Source organism: Heptranchias perlo, chromosome 4, assembly GCF_035084215.1.
Source record: "Heptranchias perlo isolate sHepPer1 chromosome 4, sHepPer1.hap1, whole genome shotgun sequence".
Taxonomy (NCBI): Eukaryota; Metazoa; Chordata; class Chondrichthyes; order Hexanchiformes; family Hexanchidae; genus Heptranchias; species Heptranchias perlo.
The window spans coordinates 42,362,801-42,381,608 of record NC_090328.1 but is presented as its reverse complement, the minus strand read 5'-3'; the positions used below and the strand labels follow the sequence as shown (position 1 = coordinate 42,381,608).

The 18,808-nt window shown below is 42.4% G+C and overlaps 1 protein-coding gene across 1 annotated transcript in view; it reads right to left on the bottom strand.

Moving 5' to 3' along the window:
- adgrv1 (adhesion G protein-coupled receptor V1) overlaps positions 1 to 18,808 on the bottom strand; it is a 507,287-nt gene that overhangs the window by 304,410 nt on the left and 184,069 nt on the right. Inside the window, exons 42-46 of the mRNA XM_067982173.1 lie at positions 17,097 to 17,359; positions 14,582 to 14,757; positions 11,769 to 11,893; positions 6,414 to 6,595; positions 6,143 to 6,289 (exon numbers count right to left, since the gene is read on the bottom strand). Of these exons, the coding sequence (XP_067838274.1) occupies positions 6,143 to 6,289; positions 6,414 to 6,595; positions 11,769 to 11,893; positions 14,582 to 14,757; positions 17,097 to 17,359 (893 nt within the window). The remainder of the gene's footprint in view (positions 1 to 6,142; positions 6,290 to 6,413; positions 6,596 to 11,768; positions 11,894 to 14,581; positions 14,758 to 17,096; positions 17,360 to 18,808) is intronic.

Sequence of the window (18,808 nt, the reverse complement as noted above, 5' to 3'; positions counted from 1 at the left end):
GATTTTCTCCAAATAAATGAATATAAAAGACCACAAACATTGAAGGGTTTTCCCCAGTCGAGCTAAAGTCCACTTCTTTCTTTTAAGTATAGTGTAGTGTTGACACAAACTGAGAAATGCAAAAACCTTTTCATTTGAATTCTTCACCTGCGAAGCACCATTACCTGAGCCAGTAGACGTATATTTAATCTGTCCCTAACACTCTGCTAATCTGATTTAATCAGATGAGCACAAGTGCACTTTAAAAAAAACGTTGGCCCCGATATTTACAAGATATTTCCTGCCGAATTTACCGGCAGGACCGAGTTATCAATTTTTTATTCCGTTTCCCGCCCGGTAGTCGGCCAGATTGACAGGCTGGCTGGCTGCCAGGCGGGAAAGACAGCAGGCAGGAGGCCACAGCTGGGGTCCGTTGGGGACGGTCTCTGGCAATTGGGAAAGATTGGGGCTTGGTGGTGGATGGCACAGCCTGGCAATTGGGAGAGAGGTAATGATCAGGGGTCGGAGTGGGGGGGGAGGGCGTCATCCGATCACGGGGCAGATGGCGAGAGGCCGCGATCGGCAGACGGGAGGCCGAAGGTTTGCTTGCGGGGTCGAGGGAGCACGCCTGCTTCTCCTCGCTGCAGGAAGTGTGTCCAGCTGCAGCTACTGGCTAACCGCATTTCGGAGCTGGAGCTGAGGGTGGATTCACTGTGGAGCACCGCGATGCTGAGATTATCGTAGATAGCAAGTTCAGTGAGGTGGTCACACCGAAGGTAAAGATTACGCAGGGTGAAAGGAAATGGGTGACCGCCAGGCAGAGTAAAAGGACTAGGCAGCCAGAGCAGGAGTCCCCTGGGGCCATCTCCCTCTCAAACAGATATACTGCTTTGGATACTGTTGGGGGCGATCGCTTATCAGGGGAAAGCAGCAAGAGCCAAGTTCGTGGCACCACGGGTGGCTCTGCTGCACAGGAGGGGAGGAATAAGAGTGGAAGGGCTATATTGATAGGGGATTCAATTGTAAGGGGAACAGATAGGCGTTTCTGCAGCCGCAAACATGACTCCGGGGTGGTATGTTGCCTCCCTGGTGCTAGGGTCAAGGATATCACGGAGCGGCTGCAGGGCATTCTGGAGGGGGAGGGTGAACAGCCAGTAGTCGTGGTCCATATCGGTACCAACGACATAGGTAAAAAAAGGGATGAGGTGCTTCAAGGTGAATTTAAGGAGTTAGGAGATAAATTAAAAAGCAGGACCTCAAAAGTAGTGATCTCAGGATTACTACCAATGCCACATGCTAGCGAATATAGGAACAGGAGAATAGACCAGATGAATGCGTGGCTGCAGGGATGGTGTAGGAGGGAGGGATTTAGATTCCTGGGACATTGGGACCGGTTCTGGGGAAGGTGGGAGCTGCACAAGTGGGACAGGTTACACCCGAGCAGGACTGGGACCGATGACATCGCGGGGGTGTTTGCTAGTGCTGTTGGGGAAGGTTTAAACTAGAATGGCAGGGGGATGGGAACCTGAGCAGGAAGACAGAGGAGGGGGAAACAAGGATAGAAACAAAAGGCAGAAAGGGACGAAGCAATAGTGGAAGGCAGAGAAAACAAGGGCGAAAAACAAATAGGGCCATAGTGCAAAATAAAACTAAGATGACTGGCAATCTTAAAAAGACAAGTCTAAAGGCATTGTGTCTTAATGCGCAATAAGTTGGATGAATTAACAGCGCAGATAGATATTAAAGGTTATGATATAGTTGCGATTACAGAGACGTGGCTGCAGGGTGACCAAGGATGGGAACTGAACATCCAGGGTTATTCAATATTTAGGAAGGACACTCAAAAAGGGAAAGGAGGTGGGGTAACGTTGTTAGTAAAGGAGGAAATCAATGCAATAGTGAGGAAGGATATTGGCTCGGAAAATCACGATGTGGAATCTGTATGGGTGGAGCTAAGAAACACCAAGGGGCAGAAAACGTTGTTGGGGTTGTCTACAGGCCCCCAAACAGTAGTGGAGATGTAGGGGAGGGCATTCAACAGGAAATTAGAGACGCATGCAAGAAGGGTTCAACTATAATCATGGGTGACTTTAATATACATATAGATTGGTCAAACCAAATTAGCAATAATACTGTGGGGGAGGAATTCCTGGAGTGTGTACATGATGGTTTTCTAGACCAATACGTTGAGGAACCAACTAGAGAACAGGTGATCCGAGACTGGGTATTGTGCAATGAGAAAGGATTAATTAACAATCTTGTTGTGCGGGGTCCCTTAGGGAAGAGCGACCATAACATGATAGAATTCCTCATTGAGATGGAGAGTGAAGTAGTTGAATCCAAAACTAAGGTCCTGAATCTAAATAAATGAAATTACGAAAGTATGAGGTGCGAGTTGGCTATGATAGATTGGGGAACTTTACTAAAAGGAATGACAGTGGATAGGCAATGGCTAATATTCAAAGAACGTGTGCAGGAATTACAACAATTATTCATTCCTGTCTGGTGCAAAAATAAAACAGGAAACGTGGCTCAACCTTGGCTTACAAAAGAAATTAGGGATAGTGTTAGATCCAAAGAGGAGGCATATAAAATTGCCAGAAAAAACAGCATGCCTGAGGATTGGGAGCAGTTCAGAATTCAGCAAAGGAGGCCAAAGAGATTGATTAAGAAGAGAAAAATAGAGTATGAGAGTAAACTAGCAGGGAACATAAAAACTGACTGTAAACGCTTCTATAAATATGTCAAGAGAAAAAGATTAGTGAAAACAAATGTAGGTCCCTTACAGTCAGAAATGGGGGTAATTATAATGGGGAACAAAGAAATGGCAGAACAATTGAACACATACTTTGGTTCTGTCTTCACAAAGGAGGACACAAATAACCTCCTGGAAATGTTAGGGAACCAAGGGTCTAGTGAGAGGGAGGAACTGAAGGAACTCAGTATTAGTAAAAAAATAATACTCGGGAAATTAACGGGGCTAAAGGCTGACAAATCCCCAGGGCCTGATAATCTACATCCCAGAGTACTAAAGGAAGTGGCCCTGCAAATAGTGGATGCATTGGTGACCATCTTCCAAAATTCTATAGACTCGAACAGTTCCTACAGAGTGGAGGGTGACAAATGTAACCCCACTATTTAAAAAAGGAGGGAGAGAAAAAACAGGGAATTACAGACCAGTTAGCCTAACATCAGTAATGGGGAAAATGCAAGAGTCTATTATAACAGAACACTTGGAAGGCATTAACGGGATTGGACAAAGTCAGCATGGGTTTATGAAAGGGAAATCATGCTTAACAAATCTACTGGAGTTTTTTGAGGATGTAACTAGTAGAATAGATAGGGGAGAACCAGTGGATGTGGTGTATTTGGATGTTCAGAAAGCTTTTGATAAGGTCCCACGCAAGAGGTTAATGTGCAAAATTAAAGTACATGGGGGGAATATACTGGCATGGATTGAGAATTGGTTGACAGACAGGAAACAGAGAGTAGGAATAAACGGGTCTTTTTCCGGGTGGCAGGCAGTGACTAGTGGGGTACCGCAGGAATCAGTGATTGGGCCCCAGCTGTTCACAATATATATCAATGATTTGGATGAGGGAACTAAATGTAACATTTCCAAGTTTGCAGACAACACAAAGCTGAGGTGGAATGTGAGCTGCGAGGAGGATGCAAAGAGGCTCCAATGTGATTAGACAAGTTGAGTGAGTGGGCAAGAACATGGCAGATGCAGTATAACATGGATAAATGTGAGGTTATCCACTTTGGTTGTAAAAACAGAAAGGCAGATTATTATCTGAATGGTGATAGATTGGGAAAAGGGGTTCAACGAGACCTGGGTGTCCTTGTACACCAGTTGCTGAAAGCAAACATTCAGATGCAGCAAGCAGTTATGAAGGCGAACAGTGTGTTGGCCTTCATTGCAAGAGGATTTGAGTACAGGAGCAGGGATGTCTTACTGCAGTTATACAGGGCCTTGATGAGACCATACCAGGGGTCACATTGTGTGCAGTTTTGGTCTCCTTATCTGAGGAAGGATGTCCTTGCCATGGAGGGAGTGCAACGGAGGTTTACCAGACTGATTCCTGGGATGGCAGGATTGACGTACGAGGAGAGATTGGGTCGACTAGGCCTATTTCTTGAGAGTTTAGAAGGATGAGAGGTGATCTCATCGAAACATATAAAATTCTAACAGGACTAGACAGACTAGATGTAGGGAGGATGTTCCCAATGGCTAGGGAGTCCAGAACCAGGGGTCACAGTCTCAGGAAACGGGGTATGCCATTTAGAACCGAGGTGAGGAGAAATTTCTTCACTCAGAGGGTGGTGAACCTGTGGAATTCTCTACCACAGAAGGCAGTGGAGGCCAAGTCATTAGATGTATTCAAGAAGGAGATAGATATATTTCTTAATGCTAAAGGGATCAAGGGATCAAGGGATATGGGGAAAAAGCAGGAACTGGGTACTGAGTTAGATGATCGGGCATGATCATTTTGAATGGCGGAGCAGGCCCGAAGGGCCGAATGGCCTACTCTTGCTCCTATTTTCTATGTTTCTATGGCTCACAAGGAGTGCTCAAAAAAGCACTTTACCTTCTGCAGCCGGCTACTCCCATCTCCATTTCGCTGCCAGGTTTCCCAAGCCTTGGGGAAACCCGGCCGCCAACTGTTAAATTTAAATCAGGTTCCCAACTGCACTGTGGGAGCCTGATTTAAATATTATAACGAGTGTCCCACCAAACAGGCAACACCACACAACCCGCCGTCATAAAAATGGTGGCAGGCACGGATGTGGCTGGTTGGGGACGCATTCCCCGATCTTTAATTTTTAACCCTGCCTCCCGCCCAGCTCCCGCCTAAATTCTGAGATTGGGGGGGGGGGGGATGGGGGGGGGTTAATATCGACCCTTTTGTGTTTCAACTCATTTTCTTTTGTCCTTTCCTGAAAGGTGCTGAAACTCGGCCCCATTTCACCATTCTTCATGTGAGAACCTAAATATGAGGAGCTACTCCACCATGGAGGACATCACAGCATCCTCACTCAACACCCACAAATTGGGGCTGATATTAACCCACCCACCCCGACAAAGGGCGAATGAGGTTTAAAGGTTAAAAATTGGGGAAAGCATCCCCAACCCGCTGCGTGCGCGCCCGCCGCCGTTTTTACGGCAGTGGGTTGCGAGTGTCCCACCTTGAAAAGACGGGACACGTCATTATAATATTTAAACCAGGCTCCCACATTGCAGTTGTGCAATTTAACAGTTGCCTGCCGTGTTTCCCAGGGCTCAAAAAACCCAGCAGCGAAATGGAGACCCCCTCCCCCTCAAACCCCTGATCTCAAACCTTCTGCTTCACGATCGGCCGCCCCCCCACCCATTACAGCCCCAATCTCGAGCTTCCTGCCCCACAATCGTTAATATCGGCAGGACCTCCGCATCCCCGGGATTTCCGGGTTCCCCCCTCCCCCCACTACCGTGATCGCCCGCTCCCTCCCCGCAAGTATCACAACCATTCTTTCCAGCAAAGGTCCCCGGTGGGAACTCTGGATGATTATTAATCTCCCTAGCTCAGAGGCACAGATGCTAATTGTCAACCCTAAAATTATGCCATGCCTGAGATCAGCTGACTCGGTAGATTGAACGTGGGATTTTTTTATTCTGTTCGGCTTAGTACTTTAACAAGCAATAACTTTATCCAGTATGTCATCGGAGGGCATATAAAAACAAATGTAAGGAATCTTACAACACCAGGTTATAGTCCAACAATTTTATTTTAAAATCACAAGCTTTCGGAGATTATCCCCTTCACCTGACGAAGGGGATAATCTCCGAAAGCTTGTGATTTTAAAATAAAATTGTTGGACTATAACCTGGTGTTGTAAGATTCCTTACATTTGTCCACCCCAGTCCATCACCGGCATCTCCACATCATATAAAAACAGATTAAGGTATTTGCCTTGGATTTTTCCTCAGTGCTATGCTAATTGCACTATTATTGTTTCAACAGTAATTTGATGTACTAGGCTGCATTTGCACAAATCAATTATATTTCCTCAGATTGTTCCCTTATGGCAATATTTCATTCTGTCGAAAACAACTCTAAACAGCTTGCTCATTCACATATAAATTATTAACTAAAAACAAGAAGCTATAAATTGGTCATACCAATGTTAATCCAGATTGCAATGTAAACCTGTAAACACTGTTATTGGATGCTTTCATTCCTGTTACTCCACTGTGAGTAATGATTATGTAGGATACATCATTTTTGACGAAAGTTGTGCAACCTGTGGGATTCCAGGTTTTGAAGTTCTGTGAGAACAACAATAACATTATTGTTTCCTTAATAATTTCCCAGATTCCCAGAAAGGATTAAAAAAGTTATAGTTTTAGTTTCAAAATAAACAGACCAAGGGCACTTTTAGTTAGTTTTTACCTGCACTGGAACAAATACACCTCGCCACTGATAAAGTGTTGACAAAACATCTGCTTTGGAGCTGCTTCCAGATATTTGGAGAAAAATTACAAACAGGCTGTTGTTCAATGTCAAGGAACACCAACTTGAGCCGAGTCCTTCAGAGAAATTCTGCAACGTGGACAGCACTTGAATATCACCCTCTGAAATAATAAAAACGATTTGCATATTAATTAGAAAATTAACAATACACAGGAACATAGGAACAGGGGTAGGCCATGCAGCCCTTCGAGCCTGTTCTACCATTCAATGAGATCACTACTGATCTGTACTCTAACTCCATTTACCCACCTTGGCTCCATATCCCTTAATACGCTTGGCTAGCAAAAATTAATCGATCCCAGATTTAAAATTATTAATTGAGCTAGCATCTACTGCTTTTTGTGGGAGAGAGTTCCATACTTCTACCACCCATTTCCTAACTTCTCCCCTGAATGGCCTGGCTCTGATTTTAAGGTTATGTTCCCTTGTGCTAAACTCCCCCACCAGCGGAAAAGGTTTCTCTCCATCTATCCATTTCCTTTCAAAATCTTAAAATCCTCAACCAAATCACCCTTTCATCTTTTATATTCCAGGGAATACAAGCCTGGTTTATGTAGTCTCGCCTCATAATTTAACCCTTGGAGCCCTGGTAATATATTTACATTTTAATCAGTACTGAATAATTTTCTATCGAAAAGAAACATCGACTGCCATTTCCTGCTCTTCCAAAAACCACCCATTCTGGTCTGTTATCAAAGCTATCTCTTGTAACTTCAGTGAATCCTATTTTCCATTCCTCTTTCATCCTAATACATTAGTTATTAAAGAGAAAATTAACCTATTTGGTTTGCTTTTCTCTGTCAACTCTCATCTTGATTACTTTGTTAAAGAATCTCATGTTCCAGCATTAAGTTTTATTTTTACCAGGTCTGTCGGACTCCAGTAAGGCCTTTGGCCCTGATGGTAAACGTCCCATCATGCTCAAGATGTTTGCGTGTGAATTTAGGCTCTCCAATGCCATCTCTTCAACCTCTCTTACTCCAAGATGTGGAGATGCCGGTGATGGACTGGGGTGGACAAATGTAAGGAATCTTACAACACCAGGTTATAGTCCAACAATTTTATTTTAAAATCATAAGCTTTCGGAGATTATCCCCTTCGTCAGGTGAATGAGTGGAAGGTTCTCAAATCGCATATCTTATATTAGGCTGGGACAGCATCACACCAATCAAAAGGTGTCGTTGTTGTTCAAACAGGCCAGTCACGGAGAACAGCACGTCCCAGTACACTGGATATACATTGTGTCAATTACACAGACAGAAAGAAAGAGAACCAAATGGCAGAGAGAGAGAGAATATTAAAACATAACTTTTTTTCTCTCCCTTTTTGCTGGTGGGGTTACGTGTAGCGTGACATGAACCCAAGTTCCCGGTTGAGGCCGTCCTCATGGGTGCGGAACTTGGCTATCAACTTCTGCTCGACGATTTTGCATTGTCGTGTGTCTCGAAGGCCGCCTTGGAGAACGCTGACCCGAAGATCGGTGGCTGAATGTCCTTGACTGCTAAAGTGTTCCCCGACTGGGAGGGAACCCTCCTGTCTGGCGATTGTTGCGCGGTGTCCGTTCATCCGTTGTCGCAGTGTCTGCATGGTCTCGCCAATGTACCATGTTCTGGGGCATCCTTTCCTGCAACGTATGAGGTAGACAACGTTGGCCGAGTCACAGGAGTATGAACCATGTACCTGGTGGGTGGTATCCTCTGGTGTGATGGTGGTATCCGTGTCGATGATCTGGCATGTCTTGCAGAGGTTGCCGTGGCAGGGTTGTGTGGTGTCGTGGACGCTGTTCTCCTGAAAGCTGGGTAATTTGCTGCGAAGACATGCCAGATCATCGACACGGATACCACCATCACACGAGAGGACACCACCCACCAGGTAAATGGTTCATACTCCTGTGACTCGGCCAACGTTGTCTACCTCATACGTTGCAGGAAAGGATGCCCCGGAGCATGGTACATTGGCGAGACTATGCAGACACTGCGACAACGGATGAACGGACACCGCGCAACAATCGCCAGACAGGAGGGTTCCCTCCCAGTCGGGGAACACTTCAGCAGTCAAGGACATTCAGCCACCGATCTTCGGGTCAGCGTTCTCCAAGGCGGCCTTCGAGACACACGACAATACAAAATCGTCGAGCAGAAGTTGATAGCCAAGTTCCGCACCCACGAGGACGGCCTCAACCGGGATCTTGGGTTCATGTCACGCTACACGTAACCCCACCAGCAAAAAGGGAGAAAAAAAAAAGGAAAAAAAAGTTATGTTTTAATATTCTCTCTCTCTCTGCCATTTGGTTCTCTTTCTTTCTGTCTGTGTAATTGACACAATGTATATCCAGTGTACTGGGACGTGCTGTTCTCCGTGACTGGCCTGTTTGAACAACAACGACACCTTTTGATTGGTGTGATGCTGTCCCAGCCTAATATAAGATATGCGATTTGAGAACCTTCCACTCATTCACCTGACGAAGGGGATAATCTCCGAAAGCTTGTGATTTTAAAATAAAATTGTTGGACTATAACCTGGTGTTGTAAGATTCCTTACATTTCTCTTACTCCAAGTTCATTTTTCCTTCTTGGAAGTTTGTGTTCATCCTTTTCATAAGAAACATGATCCTGCTTACCCTTCAAACTACTGCTCTACTGGCCCTGATATTGCTGGGAATGCAAAAGTATGCAGGATCAGGGGAGGAAATCTATTTAGCATGGGCCTGGTGGGCAAAAACATCATTGCAGGCACATCTTAAGTGCCTGCCAGCCCACAGAAGCTGGAAACTCAGGTACCTGCTGCCATCCAGTGGGGGGTGGGGGGGGGGGGGAGGGAGGGGAAGAGAAACAGAGGGGCAATAATCATTTGTTAATTGCAGTGAGAAAATTTGACTGTCTTCAGCAGAATAATCAGTTAGATTAAGGCTTATGTCTACGCAGAGTTACAAATGAGCAAAGGCCAGATCAATTTGAGAGAGAATGATAAAGCTCAAAGTCAATAACATGTCTACAGATGGAGAAGTTTTGTCATTTTGAAGTTTCTCCTCATTGCTATTAATCATTTAAATTATCTGGTCTTCAGGGTATGGGCTGCTTTCCTGGCCCTGGATATCTCCCCAGGTCAGGCCCAAGTTCACTATTCAAGAGGCCATTACGCCTCATCTCACTGGGTGTACTGACCTCCACGCTTACGCTGTGTCCCACTGAGCCTCGCGAAATGCGAATGTCTGGCATAGGAAGTCTCCACCTTTGGCCCATTCTCCATCTGACACGCAGGGCCATGTTTGGGGCAGACAGAGGTTCCACCTTAGTCAAAGCCCTGCTGGAACAACCAGCAAAGGCCAGTGTGGGCCCCAGCCTTTGTCGCAGGCCTTATGCTCCACTCCCACTGTGCATTTATGGGACGATTGTCTTTACATCAGTACTTTGTAAAGTTATGGAAGTTAACTCTAACTGTTAACTCTCAAATTATCCATCACTTTGAAAATTCTGACTTAATCCAAATTGTTTTTGTCATGACATTCCTCTTATGATCTTGCTGCCTTTGTTACAAACTTTTGAAATTTCTGCCCTCAAAAACTTTGGTGAATTATCTGCCATTGCCTAAGATACCTCCAAAGCCTTTAATCGAGTCTGGCACCATTCACACTTCTGAACAAATTACCATCACATGGCCTTCCACCAAAGCCACGTTCAGGGCTCAAGTTCTCTTAAACCTCTCCATCTGTGCTCTACTTGATTGCTCATCCTTAGACTCTTCTTCCATTAATTTAGGTGTACCCCATTGCACCGTCCTCTCTCGCGTCTATTCCTTCCTTGTATCTGTGACCACTTCCATTCATCATCAACCTTATTCACTTTTTTGCTCATGTCTCCACTTTATATTTATCAATTTCCTTAAGATTTCATGCCCTCAATGCATATAATGCATGTAATCCTCTCAGTACAATAACTTCATCACTAAATTATGATCTCTTCCATATCTATCAATAAGGCAATGAAAATCTTATTTCTTTTAGTACATCAGTCACAATTTCTTCATATCTTTCCTAAGTCTAACAACTACCACCTCATGTTTAATGGATCCATCTTTAAGCCTTCATTTATCAATATTATTGGCCTCACTATCTTTTCTGTTCAAATGTAACTCCTAAATCTTCTCCAGTGGTAAAGAAGCTTAGTTTCCTCTTTGATGCAGAACACTTCTTCTTTCCATTGACATCTCTTAACTCTCCATAAAGGCCAAATCCATCTAATACTTGAATCTTATAATTCTAATTATATCTGAGGAGACTTTTCTAATACCTCTTTTCTACTCCTGAGGAGGATATAAGAACAAACTTTTAGTCTGATAGTCAATCACTCTCTCACCTCCACCCCTCCGCTACCACCCAAGACCAATTTTATCCCCTATGATTCTAAAATAACTCATCACAACTTCTCCTAGCTACTTTTTCCCAGAACTTCAAAACTGTGGAACTCCTTGCCTACCTCAGTTTCTCCTCCTACCTGCAAACATCAAGCTTTTGATGCCCGAGAATTGTGCCACTTAATCAGTACTTGCTGATTTACCTCAGCTTTACTTTTACTCATTTTAATTTTGGTAGTGTCCTGCACAATCGTCCCTTCACCTTAATTTTCAATTTAAAACAAAATCCAAGAATGAGCTAAACAATAAAATTAGCATGAGCAACAAATCAACCAAAAGAGATAAACACAACAATAAATGAGATAAATACAACTCTACACATAGAGCTACATTTCTTCCTAGAATAACCTTTGAGCAGACTAGAAATTCAGAAAAAAATACACAGACCTATGCTTCTATGGCAAGTTGTATATGAAGGACAATAATGCAAAATAGAATGGTGCATTGTATTGGTGGCCCAATTTACCCTCTCATCGAGCAGTATGATGTAGCTCAGGCTAACCAACTCTAGTGGCTAGTTCTAAAACAACACTGTCAAAGAGTAGGAAAAATGTTAGCACCCTAAGTTCTCAACCAATGATATGTGGCATCGGGAGATTTATAACAATGAAGGAGATAAAATATAAAGTAAGTGACAAAAAATAAAAATACAATAGCCTAGAAATTATGTTATGCTATTACTGTACAGATACTTAATGTATTCATATACAATCTGTTTATCTGCTATTGGTAATATATTACATACTTTCTTGACTAATACAGCCAGTAAAAGGTTTTAACTGTTACATTAAAATTATATCTAACCTTTTGTAGCAGATTTTCCATGGGTCCCTACATAGCAGTTCTAAAAATACAACTCACTCATTCCATATGCCGTTCCAGCCTGTGTCTCCCATTCCACAGTGACTCTATTCTCCAAACCATTACTTCGAGAAACCTTTAAATACAAAGTTCTAATGCCTTCCTCCATGCTCACTGAGTGAGTCCTAAATAAAACAACAAAGATTTAAAAGATTCCAATTTTCAAAAATGAAATAGTTGAAGTGCACGTCAACATTGTAAATATGAAGGTTTACCCTCCACAAAGGCTGTGGGGTAATGCTGGTATCGCACTCAGCCATGAGGTGGTGTTGCGGTCTGTGCTGGGTTAGCCAATGTCAGAGTAGTTGTTGGGGAACCAAAACTGGTTTCAGTGTCCTGCACTATGGAGGAAAAGGGAACAAATCCTGCTCCTGACTGTTATCCAGTGAACCCTAGAGCGTGTGTGTGAGTGAGTGAGTGAGTGAGCGAGTGTGTATCTGTGACTGTAAGAGATAGATATTGGGCGAGAACAAAATTGAACTCAGTTGTACTACCCTCCTATCTAGGTTTGCTCATGAAGAACAGCCACTTAGTGAGTTATTGAAGCTAGAACCCACAGCGCATACCTCAGTTTGGTTGAATGTTCTTTATCTGGTGTGGTGTAGTATTTTTTGAACTAAGGGGTTTTGATCAAAGAATTTGTTAATCCTATCATCTTAATAAAAATTAACTCTGACATTTTGAGTTTTTAAACTAGATTTTCCTAGAGTAGTTACAGTTCCTTTACCACTTTTCAAACACATTTTATTTTTATTAAAATTTAATTCAACCAACCAGTAATTATTTAGATGAACTATGTTGCCCCTTTACCTGATTCCTTGCAAGAGCCTGATAAGAACAAAACCTGCTTTGTGTTAACAACTCATTAAATTTGTGACTCATTTCTTTAAAATGGGGTCTCTGTTATCGTTAGCAGTTGTAAGAGCTGAAATGCTGGTATATTGTCTCATAGAAAAGGACTGACACTGAGATAATTGATTCTACTTTGTGAAAACTGGGTTGTCCTAAGAGGCTCACACCATCACCAATTAGAGTTCCCACCACTTAAGATGTCCATGTTTAAAACGGGCAGTCACTTATATCGGCCAAAAAGTGATAACCATGACCCATTCGCATTAATATCAATTTCAAAGTTGCCGGTTATAGCATCTTGAGTACATTTATTCTGGGCAGAAACAGCTGTGTTTACTCATTAATTACATTTAATTCTACTTGGTGTTTCTGTAATTCAAATACTAAACATCAGAAGTTGAATTACTGTAAGTGTTTTCTTCAAGGCACAGTGGTTTTGCCATTTGCCTGCATTCGAATGATTAGGTTTTGTCATAGAAATTAAACCTCCCTTTAGAATTGCACAGTACACTGTATTATTAATCATTAATAAACTGCCTTGTTTTTGGCTGGGTCTGGAACAATTAAATTACAAACAAATAAAGTATATACGCTTCTAAAAAAAATTAAAATGTGATAAACGCACCTGAAATTATCAGCACTTGTCAGGATTCTGTTCTCTATTTACATTGTGAAACAGTGCAAGTTATGTAGATCAATGGTTACAGAAAGTAACCCAGATATTGGCCAGGGGGTTCTGAGTACACTGAATTTTAGTTTAAATGATCAGGCACTGCAGGTCTGCACTACCGAATATGCTTTGTAGATTATTTCAAACAGTACATTTTAAATCTGAAAAGCTGGTGAAGATAATGAAGACAGCACAGTCTCGCGCCTTGTTCCTGCCAGCTCCAGGATCTCGGCCGTCAGGTTACACCAGCCATCGCGTACAGAGGGCAAATTGCGTTTGCACAGACAAGCCCACTATAAGCGGTGGGGTCTGTAGTAGTTTGGTCACATTTGATGTAAAAGTTGATATGATGCACAGGCAACCTGCAAGCAAAGGTGGTTTTAAAAAATATATGAAAAAAATTATTTCGCTGCATTGTCCAAGAATTTTGCTCCGGCATAATTCGTCCACCCCTGGCAATATGATGGAATACTCTCCACCTGCCTGGGTGAGTGTAGCTCCAACAACACTCAAGAAGCTCAACACCATCCAGGACAAAGCAGCCCATTTGATTAGCACCCCATCCACCACCCTAAACATTCACTCCCTCCACCACCGGCGCAAGTCGCACACCAACCTGACTTGGAAATATATCGCCGATCCTTCATCGTCGCTGGGTCAAAATCCTGGAACTCCCTACGTAACAGCACTGTGGGAGAACCTTCACCACACAGACTGCAGCAGTTCAAGAAGGTGGCTCACCATCACGTTCTCAAGGGCAATTAGGGATGGGCAATAAATGCTGGCCTTGCCAGCGATGCCCACATCCCATGAATGAATAAAAAAAATACTGACGTGTTAGGGTAATGACTGTTTTCACATAAGCTTTGTTACATACCAACTGGATAATTCTGGAAAATGTTTGTTAGTTGGATGACAAACATCCTGAATGTAAATGGAGGCTGAGATTTCAACTCATGATCCTTTGGGTTGTAAACTCATTCTACTGCTAGAATTATTCGACTGACAAAGTTATCCTTGATAACCAATGTAAATTATTACTAAAAACAGAAAATGCTGGAGAAGCTCAGCAAGTCAGGCAGCATCCGTGGAGAAAGAAACAGAGTTAACGTTTCAGGTCGAAGACCTCTCGTCTTCGACCTGAAACCTTAACTCTGTTTCTTTCTCCACAGATGCTGCCTGACTTGCTGAGCTTCTCCAGCATTTTCTGTTTTTATTTCAGATTTCAGCATCTGCAATATTTTAGTTTTGATTTAATGTAAATTATTATATTTGATGTACTTTTTCTGACCTGTTTTCTATTGGGAAGATATTAAAAAGTCCTAATGGTGCCTGATTCTGAAGGACTGTTATCAGGGTCTGTACTTTCTCTCCCAGTCTAGCCCCTCCAGTCAGGCCAAACAAAGTAACCAAGAACTGCTCGTCCATCTCTGCCTCTTCATCCAATATAGCAGAAATCTGTAGAATCTGTGGGAAAAAAAATCCAACAACATGTTAAGTATGGTTTCAAGCAAACAATGTACAATCTATAGTTGAATATGATGCACCAAGCACCCATTAAAGTTACTTATAAATTGGTACAACAGTGCTATATATGACTTATGCCAGTACTCAAATAGCCCACTAGATGTTGCATCGAACTGAGCTAAACCAACAAGCCAGCTATGGGAAATGATAGGAGTTAATAGCATGTTTCACCAGCCAGATGACTGGCATCAAGTGCTATCTACAGATGGACTATCTTTATCTAATTCAAAACTATGTGTCCTAACATTAACCCTTAGCTTGGCGAAAAGAAACATCCTTGCTTAGCTATCTTAAGGATCTGTTTCTCTTCCTGTTGCTGTAAACTTCAGGCTCTTGCTGTCAAAACTACAACAACGAAATCAACGTGCATTCATATAGCACCTTTAACTTAGTAAAACGTCCCAAGGCGCTTCACACGAGCGTTTTCAAACAAAATATGATAACCAGCCGCATAAGGAGATATTAGGACAGGTGACTAAAAGCTTGGTCAAAGAGGTAGGTTTCAAGGAGTGTCTTAAAGGAGGAGAGTTGGAGAGGTGGAAAGGTTTAAGGAAGGGCCTAGGCAACTGAAGGCACGGTTGCCAATAGTGGTACAATTAAAATCGGGGATGTGCAAGAGGCCAGAATTGGAAGAGCGCAGAGATCTCAGAGGGCTGTAGGGCTGGAGGAGGTTACAGAGATAGGGAGGGGTGAGGCCACGGACAGATTTGAAAACAAGGGTGAGAATTTCAAAATCGAGGCGTTGCCGGACCGGGAGCCAATATAGGTCAGCGAGCACAGGGGGGTAATGGGTGATCGGGACTTGGTGCAAGTTAGGGTACAGGCAGCAGAGTTTTGGATGAGCTGAAGTTTATGGAGGGTGGAAGATGGGAGGCCGGCCAGGAGAGCCTTGGAATAGTCAAGTCTAGAGGTAACAAAGGCATGGATAAGGGTTTCAGCGGCAGATGAGCTTCAGTCTTCCCAATATTTAGTTGGAGGAAATATGGCTCATTCAGTTGGACAAGCAGCATGACAAATCAATGGCAATGGAGGGTTCGAGAGAGATGGTGGTGAGGTAGAGTTGGGTGTCGTCAGCATACATGTGGAACCTGACGTTGGGTATACTAAGAACACTTCTTCAGATACTCCTTAGGATTTACTGTTGGATGCTCCAGAATAATGGACTATCCTCTGTTAGATGTTCTCAGATTATTTGCTAGATGTGTCTACCTCAGTCGTGCCAACTATTAAGATTTTATCACAATACATTTGACTGTTTAACCTTTCAATCTCTTTCAATTCTTTTTGATTTTTAATGGAGAGTAAGAGCACTCATGGGGAGAGGATCAGGCCAGGGACACGGGCTGGTATTGCTGGAACAATTGGACAGCAACAGGCATCCAGCAGCAGGCCAGAGTGGGAGAGGCTGCCATAGAGATCACTTTTCAATTGGAAAGAGCTTCAAAAAATATTGGATAAATATTCAAACATTTTTTAAAAAGCAGAGAAGATTCTGGAGGGAGATGGAAGAGGCTTCACTTGAATAATCTTCAGATGGGTAGCAATGTGGGGCATCACTTAACTTGGAGAAATATTCAGATTTAAAGGTAAACATTTGGCATAGATAGTTTAGGTGTGTCAGACAGGCATGATGGAATTAGTATGACAAGAGATAATAGTTAAAGGTGATTAACAAGAAGTGCATGTATGTGTAATACTTTTAATATATATTATAGATTAGATTCGAGTGCTTTTTGTACCTGGATAAACACAAACACCCGTTTTTGGCCAACATCATGATTTTTGATCACTGGCCTCCTCCCCTGTCACCTGCAACTTTACTTCAATTACTTAGGTGATGTCATTGGATTGCTGAGGGAAATTTACCAGATAACCAAAACCATGTGATATTCTGACATTTTCCTTTTTAAACATATCACTATTTATGTAAATTCAAAAAGGGAGTTGAACCAAACTTGGAAATCTCTATCAGCCCAAAATACTTGAATCACTGAAGTTCACAAACATTCTATTTTCTGCTTGAGTCAGAGTTTACTTTTACTTCAAACAGATACATCAAAATAATAAAACAGACTTGAAATCACACTGTGCAGTTATACTTTACAGGTTAGATCAGAGGTTCAAGCTGGGTTTGATTTATCATCTTTTTAACTTTTCTGAATAGCAAATGTAAGCACAATTCATTTATGTTGTGTGGATAAGAATATAAATGAACGGCAGAAAGATAATTCTGAATTATTACTAAATATATTTTTAATACACTTTTAAAAGTATTATACCTTCATTCTCATACCATCTTCCAGTGCAATAAAACCTTGTGTCGGTCTCAAGTCCAGCAAAGGGTCTGATCCATTCATACTTGTGACAACGTACTGAACAGTGACTACTCCAAATGTCCCCAGTGGTGGGTCTCGTACAATGTGCAGTTCTGCAACACTCTCTGATAAACCAAGGGCAGTTGGCTCCTTAAGGAAAAAGTGCTCAGTATTGTTAAATGACAGAATCCCATGTCCATCATCATTGGCAAAGATGGTCACTGTGGCTGTAATAACAAAAGTATGTTGTAAACAGTTGTCCAGTTGGGTTATGCCATAATCCTTCAAGTAGTCTGAAGATTTGCAAATGTTTCATCATAGAACATCTATCAAAATAAATTTTCTGTGTATTTCTAACCCTGACACTAGGAAAAACAGAGCAAATTCTCAAATTGGATAAACAGTAGAAAATGTGCTGTGCAATATTTGTTACAAAGACTATGCATGAAATTTCAATATCCACTATTTCAAGGAAGATGTTAACCTGTAAATGAGTTTTCATCTTTGCTAAAACAGCAAGCAAAGGAACTTGACTTCAATATGTTAACATGTTCATTGCTAAGATTGTACAGCATGATTTCAACCCAAGGGTATTCTTATTGTAATGTTTTAAGTTATTCTATGTGCTGGCTATATTATTTACCAGTTATCAATTATCATTCAATATATTTGCAATGATTATAGCACAATTGCTAAGCCGACAGTGTAGACCTCATCATGCTGGTCTCTGACATGAAATCTGTGGTGGCAAAAAAAATCCAAAATGGAATAAAACCATCCACAATACATACATAAATAATCGATACAATGATGGATACAGTGGCTGCAGTGTATACCATCCATAGGATGCACTGCAGCAACTCGCCAAGGCTTCTTCGACAGCACCTCCCAAACCCGCGGCCTCTACCACCTAGAAGGACAAGAGCAGCAGGCACATGGGAACAACACCACCTGCAAGTTCCCCTCCAAGTCACACACCATCCCGACTTGGAAATATATCGCCGTTCCTTCATTGTCGCTGGGTCAAAATCCTGGAACTCCCTTCCTAACAGCACTGTGGGAGAACAGTCACCACACGGACTGCAGCGGTTCAAGAAGGCGGCTCACCACCACCTTCTCAAGGGCAATTAGGGATGGGCAATAAATGCTGGCCTCGCCAGCGACGCCCACATCCCGTGAACGAATAAAAAAAAACACAAGTGATTTCTAAGCTATAATCTTATCTTTGCCTTTATATGACAGTTATAAAATCACTTAGGCTTTACCCTCATGATTTATAACATCATCTGGGCTCCTCAATGAGATTACTGCTGTGTCATAACCATTGGATTTCATTAGTCTGTACACTATCTAGTTAGATTTTGTAGTTCAATATCAAAAACCTCGACCTCTCAAATGGATAAAGAATAAGAGGTGATATTTTCCAATGGGAGATATTCTCGTGCATTCATTCTTTTTTAAACAGGTTAACACATACTTTAAAATAATGATGGTAGGAATTTGATGCCAGCAGCTAAGTGCATTGGAAAATTTCTCCGAAGATGTGCTGCTAGTGATCACACACCAATTACATATTAATGGAGTGGAAGCCCTTGTAATTCATGAAAGCATTGGGCTCATCTGACTTTGGGCTCATCTGACTTTGGGCTCACCCAGACTTCAAGGGTTAAGTAACG